This window comes from Heterodontus francisci, chromosome 3, assembly GCF_036365525.1.
Source record: "Heterodontus francisci isolate sHetFra1 chromosome 3, sHetFra1.hap1, whole genome shotgun sequence".
NCBI classification, from domain to species: Eukaryota; Metazoa; Chordata; class Chondrichthyes; order Heterodontiformes; family Heterodontidae; genus Heterodontus; species Heterodontus francisci.
The window spans coordinates 135,351,603-135,372,151 of NC_090373.1; the positions used below are offsets into that span (position 1 = coordinate 135,351,603).

The window sequence follows — 20,549 nt, forward strand, 5'->3', positions numbered from 1 at the left end:
AGCAAGCAATTCATTGAGGCTATCTGTATTTGAACTGTTTGTTGAGCAAATATTCACCTTCTCCATGAATCCAACATCTTTAGTTCAGAGAACAGGACTCAATACTAGGAAGAGATTTTCCTACATCATCGAGTACAACACAGCAGAATTTGCTACAGGGTGCATACAAGGGTCCAGACAGATTGGCATTAATGGGTCGTAATGGGAAGAAGAAGTAAAGCTGCTTCCAAAGGCAAAAGAAATTAACCAAAGGTCAAAGCTGTCAACACCTGTGAGAATCAAAGTGAAAGCTCTACCCTAGGACTGTTGTCACTGGGTCTGGCACATTTAAGCTTTGTGTACCTGAATTGAATATTAATTGTCCTAGAAATATCAAGGAGGAAAAGCCCAGAGTGGCCTAGTGCAATTATGCTGGGTGAAAAATACTTAGTGGCCACCATGGTTATGCTTTATATAGTATTTAAAGATAGCCCTATCACACTTGGGAAAAAAATTCTTCTAATTATAGAGGTATGCGTTGGTAACGGAGGGGAGGAAACATGGCGTACACCATGAGATAAGCTTTTCCACTACGCAGGAAGATGGTAGTCACAAAGCTTACTTCATCTACATTAAGCACCTTAAAGCACTATATATTTGCTGCCTTCTACACTTGAACTGATGGCCAGATTCAATTCAGTGAATACGTCAAGAAATAGAAATCTATAGTTAGTTAGTGATAACATTTCAAAAAGTTTAGAAGTATTAATTACAGTAAGTCCCAGAATCTTTTAAAAAGCATGTGAAGAACAGCGCAGTCACTCAATGATAGAATTTACATTGTAAAGTTACAATTTTCCAAAACGCACAGAATTTTGCATCACTGGTAGAAATCACATGTAACATAGTTACCTTTCCTGGAGTCTCTCAAGACTGTTCATCATTTCCAACTCATTTTTCATTATCACTCTATTAGAAGGACATTCTGCTAGATATCGCAGTGCCTGACAACACCAAGATAATGCAATGCCAGTCAAAATGATACAAAAGAAATGCAACAAACAGCAATATTATTTGTGGTTAGATGGTACAATGTGAGAACAAAGGTACGAGCGCGATAAGCTTTTATTCATTTTTTGAGGCCTTAAAATGAACAGGACCCTAATCCTCAAATTGTTTTTGGCAGCAAGGCCAATTTTAATTCTGTTTGCACTACTATTGTACTCACTATAATAAAATTAAATAATAGAGTTAAAAAAATGGGAGGTGGAGAGGCGGGTCAAGAAGTAACCTTTTGGGTCCATTCAATACTGCAGACACATCCATATTTCATAAGATTTCTCTATCAGTAGAAAAATTTGTTTTATTCATTCAAGGAATGTGGGTGTCGCTGACTAGGCCAGCATTTATTGCCCATCCCTAATTGCCCTTGAGAAGGTGGTGGTGAGCCGCCTTCTTGAAACGCTGCAGTCCATGTGGGGTAGGTACACCCACAGTGCTGTAAGGAAGGGAGTTCCAGAGTTTTGACCCAGCAACATTGAAGGAACAGCGATATAGTTCCAAGTCAGGATGGTGTGTGGCTTGGAGGGGAACTTGCAGGTGGTGGCGTTCCCAGGCATCTGCTGCTCTTGTCCTTCTAGGTGATAGAGGTCACGGGTTTGGAAGGTGCTGTCTACGGAGCCTTGGTGCGTTGCTGCAGTGCATCTTATAGATGGTACGCACTGCTGCCACTATGCGTCGGTGGTGGAGGGAGTGAATGTTTGTAGATGGGGTGCCAATCAAGTGGGCTGCTTTGTCCTGGATGGTGTCAGGCTTCTTGAGTGTTGTTAATACTTAGTGATGTGAATAAGATTGTAGCCTGGTAAACATTTAATTGTTGCTTTGTTCTGCAAATAGTGGAGCAATGCTTGCAATTGTACAATATTCTGTCCAAGAAAGCTGATGTGGTCAAATGCACTAGATGGTGTAATATCCAGTTCTTACAGATTCACCAGAAGTAAATTCAATGACAGTTCAGAAAACTGGTCATTTTTAATTGTTATACTAGTTAGACTGTGACAGTTTAATCTCCAGACATGGGATAAGATTTTTTTTTAAATCAGGATTAGGTTGTACCATATTTTGCATTCAAGGAAAGCATTTAATACATCAGATTTAAGTAACAGATCAAATAAAAAGTTGCATACCTGAAGGGCACAATGCAACACTTGTAGATTGCAGTCATCCAGAAGCAGCACTAGGCCGGGAAGACAACCCTTGTCTTTAACAATGGCTTCCCTATTCTGCGGTTCTGAAGCCAAGTCTCTCAGTTGAATGACTACAGACAAAGCATCCATCACTTTGTGTGCGACTCACTGTAATTTTGCATAAACAGCTGTGTCAGAGTTATTATATTGAGCAATTATAATCTACAGGTTTTGGTCATTTGTGGAAATTGCATTTTAAATCATAAATTTTAGTATTCAAATATTGTTAAATTATGTAAATACATAAATATAATATTAAAACATTACAATAGCTTTCCCCTTTTACAGACCTAAATAAACAGTAAGTAATTCAGCTGATTATGCATGCACAAAGATATATTTCATCACTCAGTATGTCATTATTTAAAATTAACTGCAAAGAATCAACAAGGAAGGGACACTTTATTAAATGCATTGAAATGTATTTAATTACATGCAAATGCTGGCTTTAACTGGGGATTCACGTGTGCATCTATAATTAAGAATAGACAGATACTGTGGTTGTTGGGTTAGACATGCATACTTGTAATGTGTATCTCTAAATAAATGCTCCTACAAGTGTGTAAAGATTGGCTGCAGTTCTATCCTTCATCATCTGGCTTTCTGGGTTATAATATGGTAGCAGAGAATGGTTGCCCAAAGGTGAAGCTAAAAAAACTAAGAAAAAATTTTCAGACTGAAAACTAAAATCCTCGTGGCCATTGTGGAAAATGGCAGAAAGCAAGTGTAAATTGTTGGGGTATGATTACCCTCCGAAGTTCTCGGAGTCTGAACCACATAACCAGTGGAAGGATTTGTGTACATGGGTTAAGTCCCTATGAAAGAGAAAACAAGGTTTTGTCGCTTCCTACAAGAAGTAAAATGTGAAGTATTTTGTGAGATGGATTCCTGTCAGTTGGATAGTGGTGAAGGTTTGGTGTTCTTGGATGAAATCTAAAAGAAAGATGATCTGTTAAATGTCTATGAGATATGGTCAGAATGAGAGATTTCGGAAAACAGATGGGTCAGTCCATGTAAAAGTATGCCATGGACTAAAAGATTGTAAAAAAGATCGACAAAAGTCTACTTGGGGATCCTTGGATCGGTACTAGCATTTAAATTACTGGATTGTTCTAAGTTTTCTCATATGGAAGGCAACTGGTTCTAATTGGTGTTCGGTTTTCAGAGAAGACCATCCTGTTGGATCAGATGCCTGCTGTCTTAAAAAAAAATTCCTGTGCAAAAAATCATTTCCTTCAACCTTCATGGAATAAATGAGACATTCATCAGTGACACAAAGAATAGGAGACTCAATAAATCCTGGATATCAAAATAGTCCAGATATCGAGAGGTGTCAATAGAACAGAAGGATTAAAGGCAGGTAGGATGAGGATGAAAGCACCGTTAGCAGATCTGACTATTACAGCAGAAGACAAAATTGGAACAAAACTAATGAGTGAGTCAGGAATATCCAAGGAACAGTTAATAGGTGCTTCAGATGCAATTTGAAATATTATGTAGTGAACTGCCCAAAATGAAGAGGTAGGGTCCTTGAAGTGACATATGATGAAGAGAACTCTAAGGAACAGGATGAAGATAATGATGAATCTGAATGAATTATACTAGTCACAAGCAGTTTTAGTCCTGTGATGAATGCATTAATCATGAACTGTGCAATAGTAGATGGTGCTTGTACTTCAACAGTATGTGTGACAGATTGGTTGAAATGTTATCTTTACTCATCAAGAAGTAAGGATCAACATAAGGTGAAGGAATATACAAGTACTACTTACTTTAGGTTTGGTGATGACAAGGTCATTAAGGTCGCTAAAGAGAGTTGTAATTCCATGTAAAATAACTGGAATAAGCCATTTTATAAGTACTGATGTAGACGCTACTGAGATACCTATGCTGTTGAGTAAACGTCTATGAAAAAAAGCACAAATGAAACTTGACATGGAGCCTGATAAGTCAATTATTTTTGGAAAGTCAGCTGATCTGCAATTTACCCAGTCAGGACATTATTGTATCCCCTTAACAAAACCTGACGTTTTTTGTCAGAGAGTTAAAGTATTAATGGCATCAGGTGATAAGAATGGGAGAGAAAAAAGAATTGTCCTAATGTTACAATTTGCTTACCCTACTTGTCAGAGGTTAAAATCCTGCTAAAAAATCAGGCGTAGTGGAGTATACGTGGCTAACAGAAGAGATTAGTGAGAATTGTGAAATCTGTAAAAAACTATTGGAGGGCGCTACCACATCCTATTGTAAGTCTTCCATTGGCACGTAACCTTGAGGTAGTTGCCCTGGATCTAAAGGTATGGGACAAAGACTGAAATATTTTCATCCAACATTTTATGGACTTGGAAACCAGATTTAGTCTTTCTACAATAATACATAATAAGGATAATTAAAAAGGGTCATTATAGACAAAATCATGGAAAAATGGATAGGGACTGGACTTGGGGCACCAGCTAAATTTCTGACTGATTGAGGGGAATTTGCCAATGACAAGTTCAAAACGTGTAAAAATATATACATGATGCACACGAATACCGCAGCTTAAAGTCCTTTCAGCAATGGACTTTGTGAAAGTAATCATGTGGTAATTAATGAAATGCTGCATAAAACTTTATCTGATCAACCAGACTGCATGTCGACAACCGCTTGGCATGGGCAGTTTATGTGAAGAATTCACTCCAGATGGTTGGTGGGTACAGCCTCTATCAGTCTAAGACAGTACTATCAATAATGGCAATCAACCTATTAAGGTTCATTCCTCCTGATTAATCAGAATTACAAAATCTCGACTCTGAGCAGCTGATAGAAGTAAAGGAGGCTCTCATTTTTCTAAACTCTAGAGAGTAAAGGCCTAAACTTCTCAATCTCTCTTCATAAGACAAACCCCTCATCTCTGGAATCAATCTGGTGAACCTCCTCTGAACTGCCTCCAATGCAACTACATCCCTCCTCAAGTAAGGGGACCAAAACTGTACGCAGTACTCCAGGTGCAGTCTCACTAATGGCTTGTACAGTTGCAGCAACACTTCCCTACTTTTATACTCTATTCCTTTAGCAATAAATGCCAAAATTCCATTTGCCTTCCTTATTACCTGCTGCACCTGCATACTAGTTTTCTGCAATTCATGCACGAGGACACCCAGATCCCTCTGCACCGAAGCACTCTGAAGTTTCTCTCCATTTAGATAATAATTTGCCTTTCTATTCTTCCAACCAAAATGGATAACCTCACACTTATCCACGTTCAACTCCATCTGCCAAATTTTGGCCCATTCACCTAACCTATCCATTTGTAAATTTCTTATTTCTTTATTGCAACTTACTATCCCACCTATTTTAGTGTCATCTGCAAATTTGGCTATAGTACCTTCTATCCCTGCATTCAAGTCATTAATATAGATTGTAGATAGTTGGGGCCGAAGGACCGAACCCTGTGTCACCCCACTAGTTACATCCAGTCAACCAGAAAAGGACCCATTTATCCCGACTCTCTGTTTCCTGTTGGTTAGTCAATCCTCTATCCAAGCTAATGAATTGCCCCTAACCCCATGTGATCCTACCTTGTATTATTATTATTATTAACCTTTAAATATGGAAGTGATTCTTGTGTCAGAAAACAATCATAATCTGAAGAACCTCCCAGAGTGCAAAAGGGAGAGCTCACAGTAGTAGTGGAAGTAGAGGGCGTAGCTTGAATACATTAGACAATGAAATAAAGGCCACTGAACAGTGAGCAACAGAACTAGATGCAGAAGTCCTCATAACTGTGATGTTTTGGTGGCTACCAACAAACTTGAGAATAAATTAATAAGAGAGGGAAAACAAAGGAAGCTAGATAGTTGGACAGAGTTTGGAGTTTATTCTGAGGTACCAGAAAGGGTAATCGGTTTTGCCTCATCAGTGGATTTGTACTGAAAAAGTCTTTGCAGATGGGACTTATAAGGCTAAAGCAAGGCTAGTTGCTGCAGGTTTTGAAGAGCAACAGGGTGATATAGATGTTAGAGTGGATTCTCCCACAGCTTAAAAATCTTTTTTGTTTTTTTGGCCATATAGTATGCAAGTGTAGGTCAATTAACATAAAACCGCAGGGCGATACTTTTCAGAAAGAAGTGTTTGTGAAACTGCTCAAAGAGGCAGCAGATGCAGGAGGAAAACTATGGAAACTAAACAAATCTCTCTATGGCCTGAATGATGCTTCCAGGGTATGGTATTTTTCTGGTGAGATCAGATTTGCTTAAAATATGTTGTGTTCAACTAAAAGATGATCTCGCAATGTTTTATTGGCGTCATGATGGAAAACTTTCAGGCATCTTCATGATGCATGTTGATGTTTCTTATGGGGTGGTACTGTGGAATTTGAGAAATGTGTTATTAATAAGGTTATAGTATTATTTAAGATCGGGAGTCAGGCTTGAAGGCTTTTAAATATATTGGTTTAGATATTAAGCAAAGTAGGTCTGGAATAACTTTAAATAAACAATCTTATTTAGAGTGTTACTTCCATCCCAGTTAATCATACTAGCTCATCACAGAAAGATGATATTATATTTAAAGAGGAGACAGAGCAATTGCGAAGCTTGATTGGTCAGTTGAACTGGTTGTGCACTCGGACTAAACCAGATGCTGGTTTTGATCTGTTGGAATTAAGTACTACGATGAACACCCTACAGTAAAAGTGTGCAAAGGAAACCTGACCGAGCCCGAATGCCAGACCCAGAAGTCCGACCCAACCCGGCCCGAACATGACACATGTCGCCAGGACCCATCGGGGTTGGGTCGGGTAGCAGGCCTTTACCAATGTACTGATGTAAAGACCTGCTACTCAACCCGACCCCGACGGCATCCGACGACACGTGTCTTGTTCGGGCCGGGTCATGTTGGGCTTCCGGCTCCGGCATTCGGACTGGGGTCGGGTTTCCTTTGCACACCTTTAGCCTACAGTAGAAAATGTTTTAAGGGCAAATAAAAAATTAAGAATGTTAAAGCGTTTTTATTAAGAAAGCTAAATCTGGAGAATTTTTTCCTTAAGTTCCCATCCTTAAATGGCCCAAAGAACATGAAGCTAGTCATTCTTAGTGATGCTTCACATGCTAATCTGGCTATTCTAGTGCAGCTGGTTTCATAATATTTCTGAAGGGTGTCAAGAGAAGCTAAGAAAATAAAAAGGGTTGTTAAAAGACTCTGACTGGTGAAACACTGGATCTTGTGGAGGCCATGGATATGGGATGCTATGCCAAATATTTAAAGTGAGGTTCTGTACAATGGGCATATTGAAGATAGTATATTCATTGAGTACATGGCCTGAGATGACCTGTAAGTGAAAATAAATTGAGAGATGGCTAGAGGAAGCGTGTTATAATTCAGAAAGCCATTGAATGTTATGTAGATAATCATTCCTTGTGGGATAATGTACACTCTATGAAAAGTGTGAGTGAGAAAGGGTTATGGATTGACCTTGCTGGCTTGAAACCAATGCTGGAGAGTAAGGAAATCTCTATAAAAAAAAAATGGGTGGATGTAAGTCATCAACTGTCAGATTGTTTTGCGAAAAGAAATGCATGTATGAAGAAATTGTTAGGGGTCCTAGAGGAGGAGTGACTCACAGTGTAATGCTTTGTACAGAATATGGAGGTCTTGATTTAATTTGTTTTGATATCTTAGTTGTACATATAAAGTCTCATTTTTATTTAAAGAGAAAGGAGCAGGTGGTGGGCATTAACTGGGGACTCAACTTGCACTCCTCTAAACAGGAGCAGACAAATTGCATTGGCTGGGTTCGGAGGTGCATCTTTGTAATATGTATCTCTGCAAATAAAAGCTTATAAAAGTGTGTAAAGATTGTCTCCAGTTTTATCCTTTACCACATAACTTTCTGGAATTTAACACACTTCCTTTACCTATTGCTCAATTTATTTTCACTTACAGGTCATCTCAGGCCATGTACGTCTTTAATGGGGAGATCAGGGCAGGTGACTGTTAACAGTCATAAAGTAGGCACAAGTAGTGGAAACCTGTCACCTAATTTTTCCTTCCCGATGCTTGGTTTTCACTCTGTTCCTTTTTGTACAACATTGCTCAGATCAGTAATATAGTTGAATGGGGGTAAAATCAAATTTGTGTCTGTACACTCCATGGACCCATCTAATTAATGTTTTTTAAAAATAGACCCTATTTAATAGAGCACTATTAATTACTCACTATTTTACACAATTTTGTAGCATCTATCCTACATATTTTAGGTAACTTGAAGTTTTGGCATCAAATATTCTTTGCTGATTACACAATAAATTATTTTAAAAGTTACAAGAATTCATCTCTTTTTTAAAAAAACCTGAAACTGACCATATTTGTAATGTTCAAAACACTGAGACTGTCACTTAAGGTTTCAGATACAAAGTTCAAAAACAGGCTTTCAAAAAAACATATGAAAGGAAGCCAGTTATTTTCTGTTAGTTTCTTTTGACTTTTATCTAGAGAGGAATTAGCCTCTAATTGACTTCATAAAGACACAGCAACTGGCTTTCAAGGGACTAATTACACACAACAGCACTTTAGCAACAGAATGTATTGCAGCTGAAACTCCTCAATCTTGGCTTTAATTGCAGTACTACTGTTCTCTTTCACCTCTCACCCTCAACCTGTAACTGTTGTGATGACCAAGGTGGGAGGAGTGCACTGCCTTTCTCTAGTTCCACTTCTCCACAGGTCACGACATATATTTAAATGTGTATCCAGTTACCGATGCGGCCAATGATATACTCTATCGATGTTAGTTTCAGAATAAAATCCACCAACCAGGTTTCTTTATAAACAACAAAAGTATTAATTTATTATAAAACAAGACTTAGTCAATAAAGATTCAAAGCTTGAACACAGTTTGAAATATGACAGTAAATATATATATAGTTCATTCTAAATGTCCAACACACACTAAGGAAAAATTAAGGTGCTTTGGCCAAAGTACTTGTTAATTCCTGAAGTAAAAGGACAAGATATGTTTTGTTCCAGATGGCATGCAGTCTGGCATCCAAGTACACATAGACAGGTCACTGGGATCTTTTCAGAAGCAGTTCGTTCAGGAGATGTCGAGAGGAAGTCTTCCAAAAGCTTCTCAGGAGAAGTGCGACATCAGACATTACAGCTATCACACACTGGATTTTTTTTCCAGGGTTTCTCAGAGAGGTGGAGAAAAGATGAACTGGGTGTTTCTTTCAGCAGGCTACACACCCAACTCACTCAAAACAGTATTCAAAAATGAAACCCACTCTTCTCTATTAAACAACTCCCATAGTCAGAAAGCACCTGTTGTTTACTTAGCTGAAGACATGTGACATCCAGTAAATGTTGTTTTTAAAGAATTCTTCCCGTGACCCTTTGAAAAAAAAGTCCAGCATCAATGGAATCATTTCAGTCCTCCAATGAATCCATCTCCACAATTCTAAAACATGAGTCCTCAAGAATATTAAAAAATGGAAGCACTTTCATAACACTGTGCTCTACCTTCCCCCATGCTTTTAACTCCATTCTACATTCCCTCCCCCCAAACTTCCACCTACCCCCTCCAGCTTCTTCTGGCGCTCCTACAGCTCTAGGCTAATTATCTACTGCCCCACAACCTCTTTAACCTGAAAGTAGCACCTTGTCTTGACTTCCCATGTATAATGCCATTGGAGATATACATTATAAATATTTTGTCTTTTTCAATGCCATACCAAATTGATAAATGTATTCTCAATAATTATCACACAATTACATTTAGTACCAAGGAAATAACTGATAACTGGATTTTTTTTAAAAAAAAGGACACATATGGCTAAATATGGATGCTGTCACTGGTAGCGATTCATGTCTCAAATATTAGTAATTTGTAAACACACTGCGTTAAGAGTTTGGCCTAGATTTTTGCATCGAGAATAATGGTGAGGCTAACAGCCACCACCATTATTATGGAGTACATTAGACCGCGGCTTCCGGAGTGTGCACATCTGCGGTTAAAGCACAGAAAGCTGCGGACTGAGTTACCCTACTCCTTCACAGGCTGCACTATACCAATAGATTCAGCATTGAAATCCATGCAAAGGCGTGACTTTTTAAAATTTGTTTATGGAATGTCGGCATTGATAAGACCAGCATTTATTGCCCATCACTAATTGCATTTGAGATGGTGGTGAGCTGCCTCCTTTAACCACTGCAGTGCTTGTGGCATAAGTACACCCACATTGCTGTTAGGGAGGGAATTCCAGGATTTTGACCCAGCAACAGTAAAAGAATGGCAATATATTTCCAAGTCAAGATGGGGTGTGAATTGGAGGGGAACTTGCAGGTGGTGGTGTTCCCATGCACCTGCTGCCCTAGGTGGTAGACATCACAGGTTTGGAAGGTGCTGTTGAAAGAGCCTTGGCAAATTGCTGCTGTGCATCTTGTAGATGGTACACACTGCTGCCACTGTGCATCAGTGGTGCAGGGAGTGAATGTTTAAGGGTGTGGATGGGTGCCAATTAGGCAGGCTGCTTTGTCCTGGATGGAGTCAAACTTCTTTGGTGATATTCGAGCTGCATTCATCCAGGCGCGTGGGGAGTATTCCAACACACTCCTGATGTGAGTTGTAGATGGTGGACAGGCTTTAGGGAGTCATGTGGTAACTTATTTGCCACAGCTTCTGACCTGCTCTCCTGCTCTTATAGAGTTATAGTCATTAATGTTTTCTCGCCACAGCCATATGTGGCTGGTCCAGTTAAGTTTCTGGTCAATGGTAGTGCCCAGGATGTTGATGGTGGGGGAATTCAGCGATGATAATGCCATTGGGTCAAAGGGAGATTAGATTCTCTCTTGTTGGACATAGTCATTGCCTGGCAATAATGAAGCACGAATTTTACTTGCCACTTATCAGCCCAGGCCTGAAGGTTGTCCAGGTCTTGCTGCTGTTACAATCAGGTGAGGCGGGGTCAAAGGGTTCCCCTCTTTTCCCTCCTTATTTGACTACAACAGGTTTATTTCTTTTTTAAAGTGGATATGCTTGCCAAGTCAGTGAGTGTTTAACTATTTACGTGCTATGATCATAAAAAGAACCAATCAGACAGGTTTTCTTGAGTTCAAGATGTTAGATCGGTTTAAGTACAATAAAGCTAAGTAAAATAAACTATGCTCCAACTTTCTCACACACATACACACAAATAGGTTACAGAGTGGGGAAGGATAGATTGGTCGAATTAGAGTCTAGAGAAATAAAAAGGGTATACAATCTGTGAAGGTTGGTGACTTGGCTGGCTTTAGGCTGAATTTGGTGGCCCCAAAGCTTCCGGTTTGAAGATATGGGGGTGTAAGCAGAGTCTTTGAATATTTTTAAGACAGAGGCAGATAGATTCTTGATAAGCAAGGGGGTGAAATGTTATCGGGGAGGTGCGAATGTGGAGTTGAGGTTACAATCAGATCAGCCATGATCTTGTTGAATGGAGGAGCAGGCTCAAAGGGCCAAGTGGCCTACTCCTGCTCCTAATTCGCATGTTCATATGTATGTATGATTTAATGGCTCTCCTGGAGTCAGTGATGCAGATGATTTCCTTCACGGAGTTTCTGTCTGCAGCAGTGATAGGCCTAGGTGGTTATGGCCAGCAGGCAGGGTTCGAAGCTTGCTAAGGTGGACTGGAGAGAGAGGGAGGAGGGACTGCACTTGGTCTTCTCTTGTCAGTGGCTAGCTGCTTGTCTGGTTGCTGCAGCCAGAACACCAACTTAAGCACACAGGCCTCTCACATGACCATCACCCAGTGATTCAACATGATGGTTAACAATGTGTATTCCCCCTTGCAACTTAATCAGTGCATGTCTAGAAATTCCCTTCTCTCAACCAGGGTCCCATTGTTCAAGTGATTAGGTTTGAGTGGCTTGTCTCCACCAGTTTAATGTCCCAAGTGATGGCCTTAATGTCTTACTAACGGAACAGGATAGGCAGTTTTCATTCAGTTTCCTCAGGTCATTGTTCTTGCTGGGACTGTGCAGACAATTTGTTTCCACCTTAATGCATTGCAATGTAGAGTACAGTGATGCAAATTGGGGTGGGCATCTTAGCTGCTAGTGGAATCACATTTTTTCTGTTTCTTTTTCTTTTAAATTTAATTCAGGTTTCCTGCCGGCGGATTAAAAAATCATCATTCAACATAGCATGTTTTTGTGACGCTGCATGCAGGCATGGACTGCTTCATTCTGAGGAGTTACGAATGGGACTGAACACTGTGCAATCAACAGTGAATATCCCCACCTCAGACCGAATGATGGAGGGAAGGTCATTGGTGAAGCAGCTGAAGAAGGCTGAACTTAGGACACTTCCCTAAGGAACTCCTGCAGTGAAGTCCTGGGCTGAGATGACTGGCCTCCAACAACCACCACCAGCTTCCTTTGTGCTAGATATGACTCCAACCAGTGGAGATTTTTCCCTGTGATTCCCATTGACTTCAATTTTGGTGAGGCCACACCTGGACTACTGTGTGCAGTTTTAGTCTCCTTACCTAAGGAAGAACTTGAGGAACTTCAGCTCAGAGTTGTTCCAGGAGGCAGTCACACCCCCTTAGGCTAGGTTGTGATGGCCATGTGATGAAGGGTATGGGTGGTTCCCAATGTTTACCTCTCACCTAACAGCAGCAAGTGTTTTTTGCTATTAGGGTTTAACCCCTTTGTGTTCTAGTTGTCAAATAAACAGACAGACAGGTTTTCTTGTAGGTTTAAAAAAAAAATTAGTTATTATTGAAGAATATGCCTTATTCCAGAATTGTCGCAACTGCACACACACACACACAAAGAGACAGAAAGGAAAAGGGGAAAGTGGTTTTAAGTGAGGTAGGGTTTCAGGGTTTACGGCAAACCTGTTGAATTCTCTCAGAGATCAAGTTCTTGTTGATTGTAAACTGGAGGTGTTTGTAGCTTTCTCTGTTGGTTGAAAGTTCAGTTTGAAAACAGAGGATCACTTCCAATTCACAGATACACAAGTTGAAAATGTAGAATTCACAGCAGGCCACTGTCCTTCCTGGATTGTTGGATTTTCGCCCAGCTCTTAGACGGACAAGCTTTTGGTGATTTTTTAAAATTCTTTCACAGGATGTGGGTGTTGCTGTCTCGGCCAGCCTTTATTGCCCATCCCGAATTGCACTTGAGAAGGTGGCGGTGAGCCGCCTTCTTGAACTGCTGCAATTCATGTGGTGTAGGTACACCCACAGTGCTGTTAAGAAGGGAGTTCCAAGATTTTGACCCAACGATAGTGAAGGAATGGCAATATAGTTCCAAGTCAGGATGGTGTGTGGCTTGGAGGGAAACTTGCAGTTGGTGGTGTTCCCATGCATCTGCTGCCCCTTGTCCTTCTAGGTGGTAGAGATTGTGGGTTTGGAAGGTGCTGTCAGACAAGCCCTGGTGAGTTGCTGCAGTGCATCTTGTAGATGGTACACATTGCTGTCACTGTGCATCAGTGGTGGAGGGAGTGAATGTTGAAGGTCGTGGATGGGGTGCCAATCAAGTGGACTGCTTTGTCCTGGATGGTGTGGAGCTTCTTGAGTGTTGTTGGAGCTGCACCCATCCAGGCAAGTGGGCAGTATCCCATCACACTCCTGACTTGTGCCTTGTGGACAGGATTTGCTGAGTCAGCAGGTGAGTTACTCGACGCAGAATTCCCAGCCTCTGACCTGCTCTTGTAGCCACAGTACTTATATTATATTAGATTAGATTAGAGATACAGCACTGAAACAGGCCCTTCGGCCCACCGAGTCTGTGCCGAACATCAACCACCCATTTATACTAATCCTACACTAATCCCATATTCCTACCAAACATCCCCACCTGTCCCTATATTTCCCTACCACCTACCTATACTAGTGACAATTTATAATGGCCAATTTACCTATCAACCTGCAAGTCTTTTGGCTTGTGGGAGGAAACCGGAGCACCCAGAGAAAACCCACGCAGACACAGGGAGAACTTGCAAACTCCACACAGGCAGTACCTGGAATCGAACCCGGATCCCTGGAGCTGTGAGGCTGCGGTGCTAACCACTGCGCCACTGTGCCGCCTATGGCTGGTTCAGTTCAGTTTCTGGTCAATGGTAACCCCCAAGATGTTGATAGTGGGGATTCAGTGATGGTAATGGCATTGAATGTCATGGGGCGATGGTCATTGCCTGGCACTTGTGTGGCGCGAATGTAACTTGCCACATATCAGCTCAAGCCTGAATGTTGTCCAGGTCTGGCTGCATATGGACAGAGACTGCTTCAGCATCTGAGGAGTCACGAATGGTGAACATCGTGCAATCATCAGTGAACCATATGATGGAGGGAAGGTCATTGATGAAGCAGCTGAAGATGGTTGGGTCTAGGATACCATCCTAGGAACTCCTGCAGTGATGTCCTGGGACTCCCTCTCTCTCTTCAGAAAGCTAAAAGTTTCTCACATCTCACCTCTGCTGGGAGACAGAAATTTTCCCCCCTGTGGTGACCGACAATGGCCCAGGATGTGGCTACTTCATACCTTCTTTGTTTCAGAAGAACCCATTCAATTCAAAAATGTCTCCTGATGGATTTAGGATGGGTGTAATTAACACCGCTTAGCTTTGAATGTATTCTTTCGTCTTTGCCAGACAGTTTGAATATACAAAGGTATGTCTTTTGACCTTCAACAGCCATTTTTAAGCACATTTTTCTTTTTTAAAAAAGTGGAGTCAATTTTTATAACTCTTCAGGTTGAGTTCTTGCAGTTTCAATCGCTGCACTTTATGTGAGCATCACAAAGCACTTTTGATTTGGTCCGTGGTCGACAGGAGGGTGTGACCGCAAGAGAAGCAGGTATGGGGATCCAGAAGGTAGCACTGGAGGAGCCTCAGCCCTTGCAATTTCCCAACAAGTTTGATATTCTTGCAGCTTATGTGGATGTGAGCAGGAACTGTAGGGAAGATGAGTAAAAAGACTACGGCACCATGCTGCAGGGGGCCATTCAAGCGGTGAAATTAAAAGGAATGTAGTTGCAGTAGGGGACAGTATAGTTAAGGGGATAGATATGGTTCTCTGCAGCAGACAGCGAGTCCCGAGGGCTGTGTTGCCGGCCCGGTGCCAGGATTAAGGACATCTCCTCGGGGCTGGAGAGGAACCTGGAGTGGAAGGGGAAGGATACAGTTGTTGTGGCCCACGTGCATACAAATGACATAGATAGGACTAAGAAAGAGGTTCTGCTGAGGGAGTATGAGCAGCTAGGGGCTATATAAAAAAGCAGAACAACAAAGGTAATCATCTCTGGATTACTACCTGAGCCACGAGCAAATTGGCATAGGGTAAATAAGATTAGAGAGTTGAATGTGTGGCTCAAAGATTGGTGTGGGAGAAGTGAGTTTCGATTCATGGGGCACTGGCACCAGTACTGGGGAAAGAGGGAGAAGTAGCGTTGGGACGGCATTCACTTGAACCGCGCTGGGATAAGTGTCCTAGTGAATCGTATAACTAGGGTGGTAGAGAGGGCTTTAAACTAAATAGTGGGGGGAGGGTTCACTTGAGGGGAGATTTGGGACGTTAAAAAGAAAGGACAAGAATATAGTGCAGGGTAAAGAGAACCCGAGTTTGATAGGAAGGGACAGAGTGTACAAACATAAGAATGCACCAGCAAATAAGGTCAGAGTAGGGAAAAATGGTAAGACAACAGAAATAAAGGCTCTTATCTGAATGCCCGCAGAAATCAAATCAAGATGGATGAATTGAAAGCACAAATAGAAATAAATGAGTATGATATGTTAGCCATTACAGAGACATGGTTGCAAGGGAACCAAGGCTGGGACCTGAATATTGAAGGCTATTTGACATTTCAGGAAAACAGGAAGAAAGGAAAAGCAGATGGGGTAGCTCTGTTAACAAAGGATGAGATCAGTACAATAGTGAGAAATGATCTTGGTTCAGAAGATTAAGGTGTAGAATCAGTTTGGGTGGAGATAAGGAACAGCAAAGAAGTCACTAGTAGAAGTAGTTTACAGGCCCCCTAACCGTAGCTACAAAGTAGGTCAGAGTATACATCAAGAAATATTGGGGGCTTGCAAGAAAGGTACGGCAATAATCCTGAGTAATTCTAATCTTAACATCAATTGGACAAATCAAATTGGCAAAGGCAGCCTGGAGGACGAGTTCATAGTGTGTATTAAGGACAGTTTGTTAAAACAATATGTTCTAGAACCAACCAGGGACCAGGCTATTTTAGACCTGGTAATGTGTAATGAGACAGGATTAATTAAAGACCTCATAGTACAGGATCCTCTAGGCAAGAGTGATAACAAGATAGAATTTCACACTCAGTTTCAGGGTGAGAAATGTGGGTCCATAACTAGTGTCTTAACTTTAAATAAAGGCAATTACAAGGGTATGAAGCCAGAGTTGGGCTAAAGTGGACTGGGGAAATAGGTTAAAAGGAAAAGCGGTAAAAGGCAGTGGCAGACATTTAAAGAGATATTTCATAACTCTCAACAAAGATATATTCCATTGAGGAAGAAAGACTATACCAGAAGAATGCATCATGCGTGGCTAACTAAGGAAGTTAAGGGTGGTATAAAATTGAAAGAAAAGGCATACAATGCTGCGAAGATTAGTGGTAACCCAGAAGATTGGAAAAATTTTAGAAACCAGCAAAGCATGACTAAAAAATGTTCAGCACAATGTTCAGCATCATTCGTGACTCCTCAAATACTGAAGCAGTCCGTGTAGAAATGCAGGCTTGCAGACAATATCCAGGCTTGGGCTGATAAGTGACAAGTAACATTTGCGCCACACAAGTGCCAGGCAATGACCATCTCCAACAAGAGAGAATCTAACCATCTCCCCTTGACATTCAATGGCATTACCATCGCTGAATCCCCCACCATCTACAAGGCACAAGTCAGGAGTGTGATGGAATACTCTCCACTTGCCTGGATGGGTGCAGCTCCAACAACACTCAAGAAGCTCGACACCATCCAGGACAAAGCAGCCCGCTTGATTGGCACCCCATCTACAAACATTCACTCCCTCCACCACCGACGCACAGTGGCAGCAGTGTGTACCATCTACAAGATGCACTGCAGCAATGCACCAAGGCTCCTTAGACAGCACCTTCCAAACCCGCGACCTCTACCAACTAGAAGGACAAGGGCAGCAAATGCATGGGAACACCACCACCTGCAAGTACCCCTCCAAGTAACACACCATCCTGACTTGGAACTATATCGCCGTTCCTTCACTGTCGCTGGGTCAAAATCCTGGAACTCCCTTCCTAACAGCACTGTGGGTATACCTACCCCAAATGGACTGCAGCGGTTCAAGAAGGCAGCTCACCACCACCTTCTCAAGAGCAATTAGGGATGGGCAATAAATGCTGGCCTGGCCAGCGACACCCACATCCCTGAATGAATAAAAAATAAGGGAGAATTTGGAGTATGAGAGAAAACTAGCAAGAAATATAAAAACAGACAGCAAAAGCTTCTAAAAATATATAAAAAGGAAAAGAGTAAGTAAAGTGAGCATTGGTCCCTCAGAGGGTGAGACTGGGGAATTAATAATGGGAAACGAGGAAATGACAGAGGCTTTGAACAAGTATTTTGTATCCACCTTCACAGTAGAAGACACAAAATGCATCTCAAGAAGAGCAGAAAATCAGGAGGCAAATGGGAGGGAGGAACTTAAAACAATTATTATCGCTAGAGAAAAAGTACTTGGAAAACTAATGGGACTAAAGGCTGACAAGTCCCCTGGACCTGACGGCCTGCATCCGAGGCTCTTAAAGGAAGTGGCAGCAGAGATAGTGGATGCATTGGTTGTAATCTTCCAACATTTCTTAGATTCTGGAAAGGTCTTAGCAGATTGGAAAACTTCAAATGTACTACCACTATTCAAGAAAGGAGGGAGACAGAAAGCATGAAACTATAGGCCAATTAGCCTAATGTCTGTTGTTGGGAAAATGCTAAAATCCATTATTAAAGAGGTAGTAGCAGGACATCTAAAAAAAAATCGCAATACAATAAGGCAGAGTCAACATGGTTTTGTGAAAGGGAAATCGTGTTTGACAAATTTGTTAGAGTTCTTTGAGGATGTATCAAGCAGGGTGGATATAGGGGAACCAATAGGTGTGGTGTATTTGGATTTTCAAAAGGCTTTCGATAAGATGCCACATAAAAGGTTACTACACACGATAAGAGCTCATGGTTTTGGGGGTGATATATTCGCATGGATAGAGGACTGGCTAACTAACAGGGAACAGAGAGAGTCACGATAAATGGGTCATTTTCAGGATGGTAAACTGTACCTAGTGGAGTGCCACAGAGATCAGTGCTGGGGACTCAACTATTTACAATCTATATTAATGACTTGGATGAAGGGACCAAGTTATTGAAGCCAAATTTGCTGATGATACCAAGATAGGTAGGAAAGCAAGTTGTGAGGATGCAAAGAATACAAAGAAATATAGATAGGTCAAGTGAAGAATAGAATAGAAAAGCAGAATATTATTTAAACAGAGTCAGACTGCAGAATACTGCAGTACAGAGCGACCTGGGTGTCTTTGTACATGAATCGCAAAAAATCAGCTTGCAGATACAGCAAGTAATTAGGAAGGCAAATGGAATGTTGGCCTTTATTGCAAGGGGGATGGAGTATAAAAGTAGAGAAGTCTTGCTACAATTGTACAGGGCATTGGTGAGACTGCACTGGGAGTACTATGTATAGTTTTGGTCACCTTATTTAAGGAGCAACATACTTGTATTGGAAGCAGTTCAGAGAAGGTTCACTAGGCTGATTTCTGGAATGAGGGGTTTGTCTTATGAGGAAAAGTTGAGCCTATACTCATTGGGGTTTAGAAGATTGAGAGGTGATCTTATTGAAACATATAAAGGGGCTTGACAGGGTAGATGCTGAGAGGATGTTTCCCCCCACGGGGGAATCTAGAACTCGGGGGCAGTTTCAAATTAAGGGGTCTCCCATTTAAGTTGGAGAGGAGGAGGAATTTCTCTTAGAGGGTCGTTCGTGTTTAGAATTCTATTCCCCAGACAGCAGTGGAGGCTGAGTCATTGAATATATTCAAGGCTGAGTTGACAGATTTTTGATTGACAAGGGAATTAAGGGTATATGGGGGCAAGCAGGAAAGTGGAGTTAAGGCCACAATCAGATCAGCCACGATCTTACTGAATGGCGAAGCAGGCTCAAGGGGCTGAATTTCTTGTTATGATATACCTGCCTTAGAAGGAGAGCAATGAAGGTTCACGAGATTAGGTTCCTGGGATGACGAGATTATCCTGAGGACAAATTGAGTAGATAAGGCTTACATTTCCTGGAGTTTAGAAGATGAGAGGTGATCCAATTGAAGCATAAAAAATTCTTATGGGGCTTGACAGGGTAGATACTGAGAAAATGTTTTGCTTGGCTGAGGAAATCTAGAACACACGATCAGTCTCAGAATAAGGGATCGACCATTTAAGAGTGAGATGAGGAGAATTTTCTTCACTCAAATAGTTGTGAATCTTTGGAATTCCCTACCCCATAGAGCTGGGGATGCAGAGTTATGGAGCATATCCAAGACAGAGGTCGACAGACTTTTGGGTACTAAGGGAAGTAAGGGATACAGGAAGGTGGACTTGAGGTAAGATCAGCTATGATCTTATTGAATGGTGAAGCAGAGACTCCTAATCATTTACAGCACAAAAGGAGGCCATTTGGCCTATTTCTTAGGCTCAGTTGTCGGGAGACCACAGCACGATCTGGTGGAGAGCCCCGCAACTAGCAACTGTTTGCATACAGGGTTTTCCATTACAGATGTTGGCATTAAAACATATAAAATCAAAACCCTGGCATAGGAAATAAGCTTTGCAGACACGGGTACACGCATAAAAAACTGTTAAACATATATTCACATGTTTAAAAGGAGACAAGTCATATTTGGATCTGGACCAAGTACATTACACTATTTCTCGCTCATTCATACCTCAGCCTCCAGTAATAAAACGGGAGTGTGATCAGTACAACTCTTCACTATACCTTGGCGGTCAGTACAATAGATGTCACCTAACATTAGGGCTAACAGTACCGCCTTACTAATGCTCGATCACTTTAAAAGCGACACAGCGCCTCAGTGTGAAACCCAGGCCCGGCAGCCACTAGACTGCCGCTGAGGAGATCGACAGGGGATGAGAGAACAGCAGTGGGTGTCTGCTTTATAAAGCGAGCACAGATTTTCAAACTTCACCCAGAAATAAGCACTCAGACCACAGCCCCCTGATCCGATGGCCAGTCACCAACCAAACCGCCACTCCGCCGAGTTTCCGCATCCGCTCCTCTGATTGGACACTTCACC

At 41.5% G+C, this 20,549-nt stretch overlaps 1 protein-coding gene across 2 annotated transcripts in view; it reads right to left on the reverse strand.

The window, feature by feature from the left end:
* The window catches only part of armc1l (armadillo repeat containing 1, like), a 45,197-nt gene extending 24,712 nt beyond the window's left edge, over positions 1 to 20,485 (reverse strand). For both annotated transcript variants that reach the window (XM_068018796.1, XM_068018790.1), the window contains exons 1-3: positions 20,181 to 20,485; positions 2,166 to 2,333; positions 892 to 983 (exon numbers count right to left, since the gene is read on the reverse strand). In XM_068018796.1, the coding sequence (XP_067874897.1) occupies positions 892 to 983; positions 2,166 to 2,315 (242 nt within the window). In that variant the 5' untranslated portion in view covers positions 2,316 to 2,333; positions 20,181 to 20,485. The remainder of the gene's footprint in view (positions 1 to 891; positions 984 to 2,165; positions 2,334 to 20,180) is intronic.
* Positions 20,486 to 20,549: the final 64 nt, after the last annotated feature.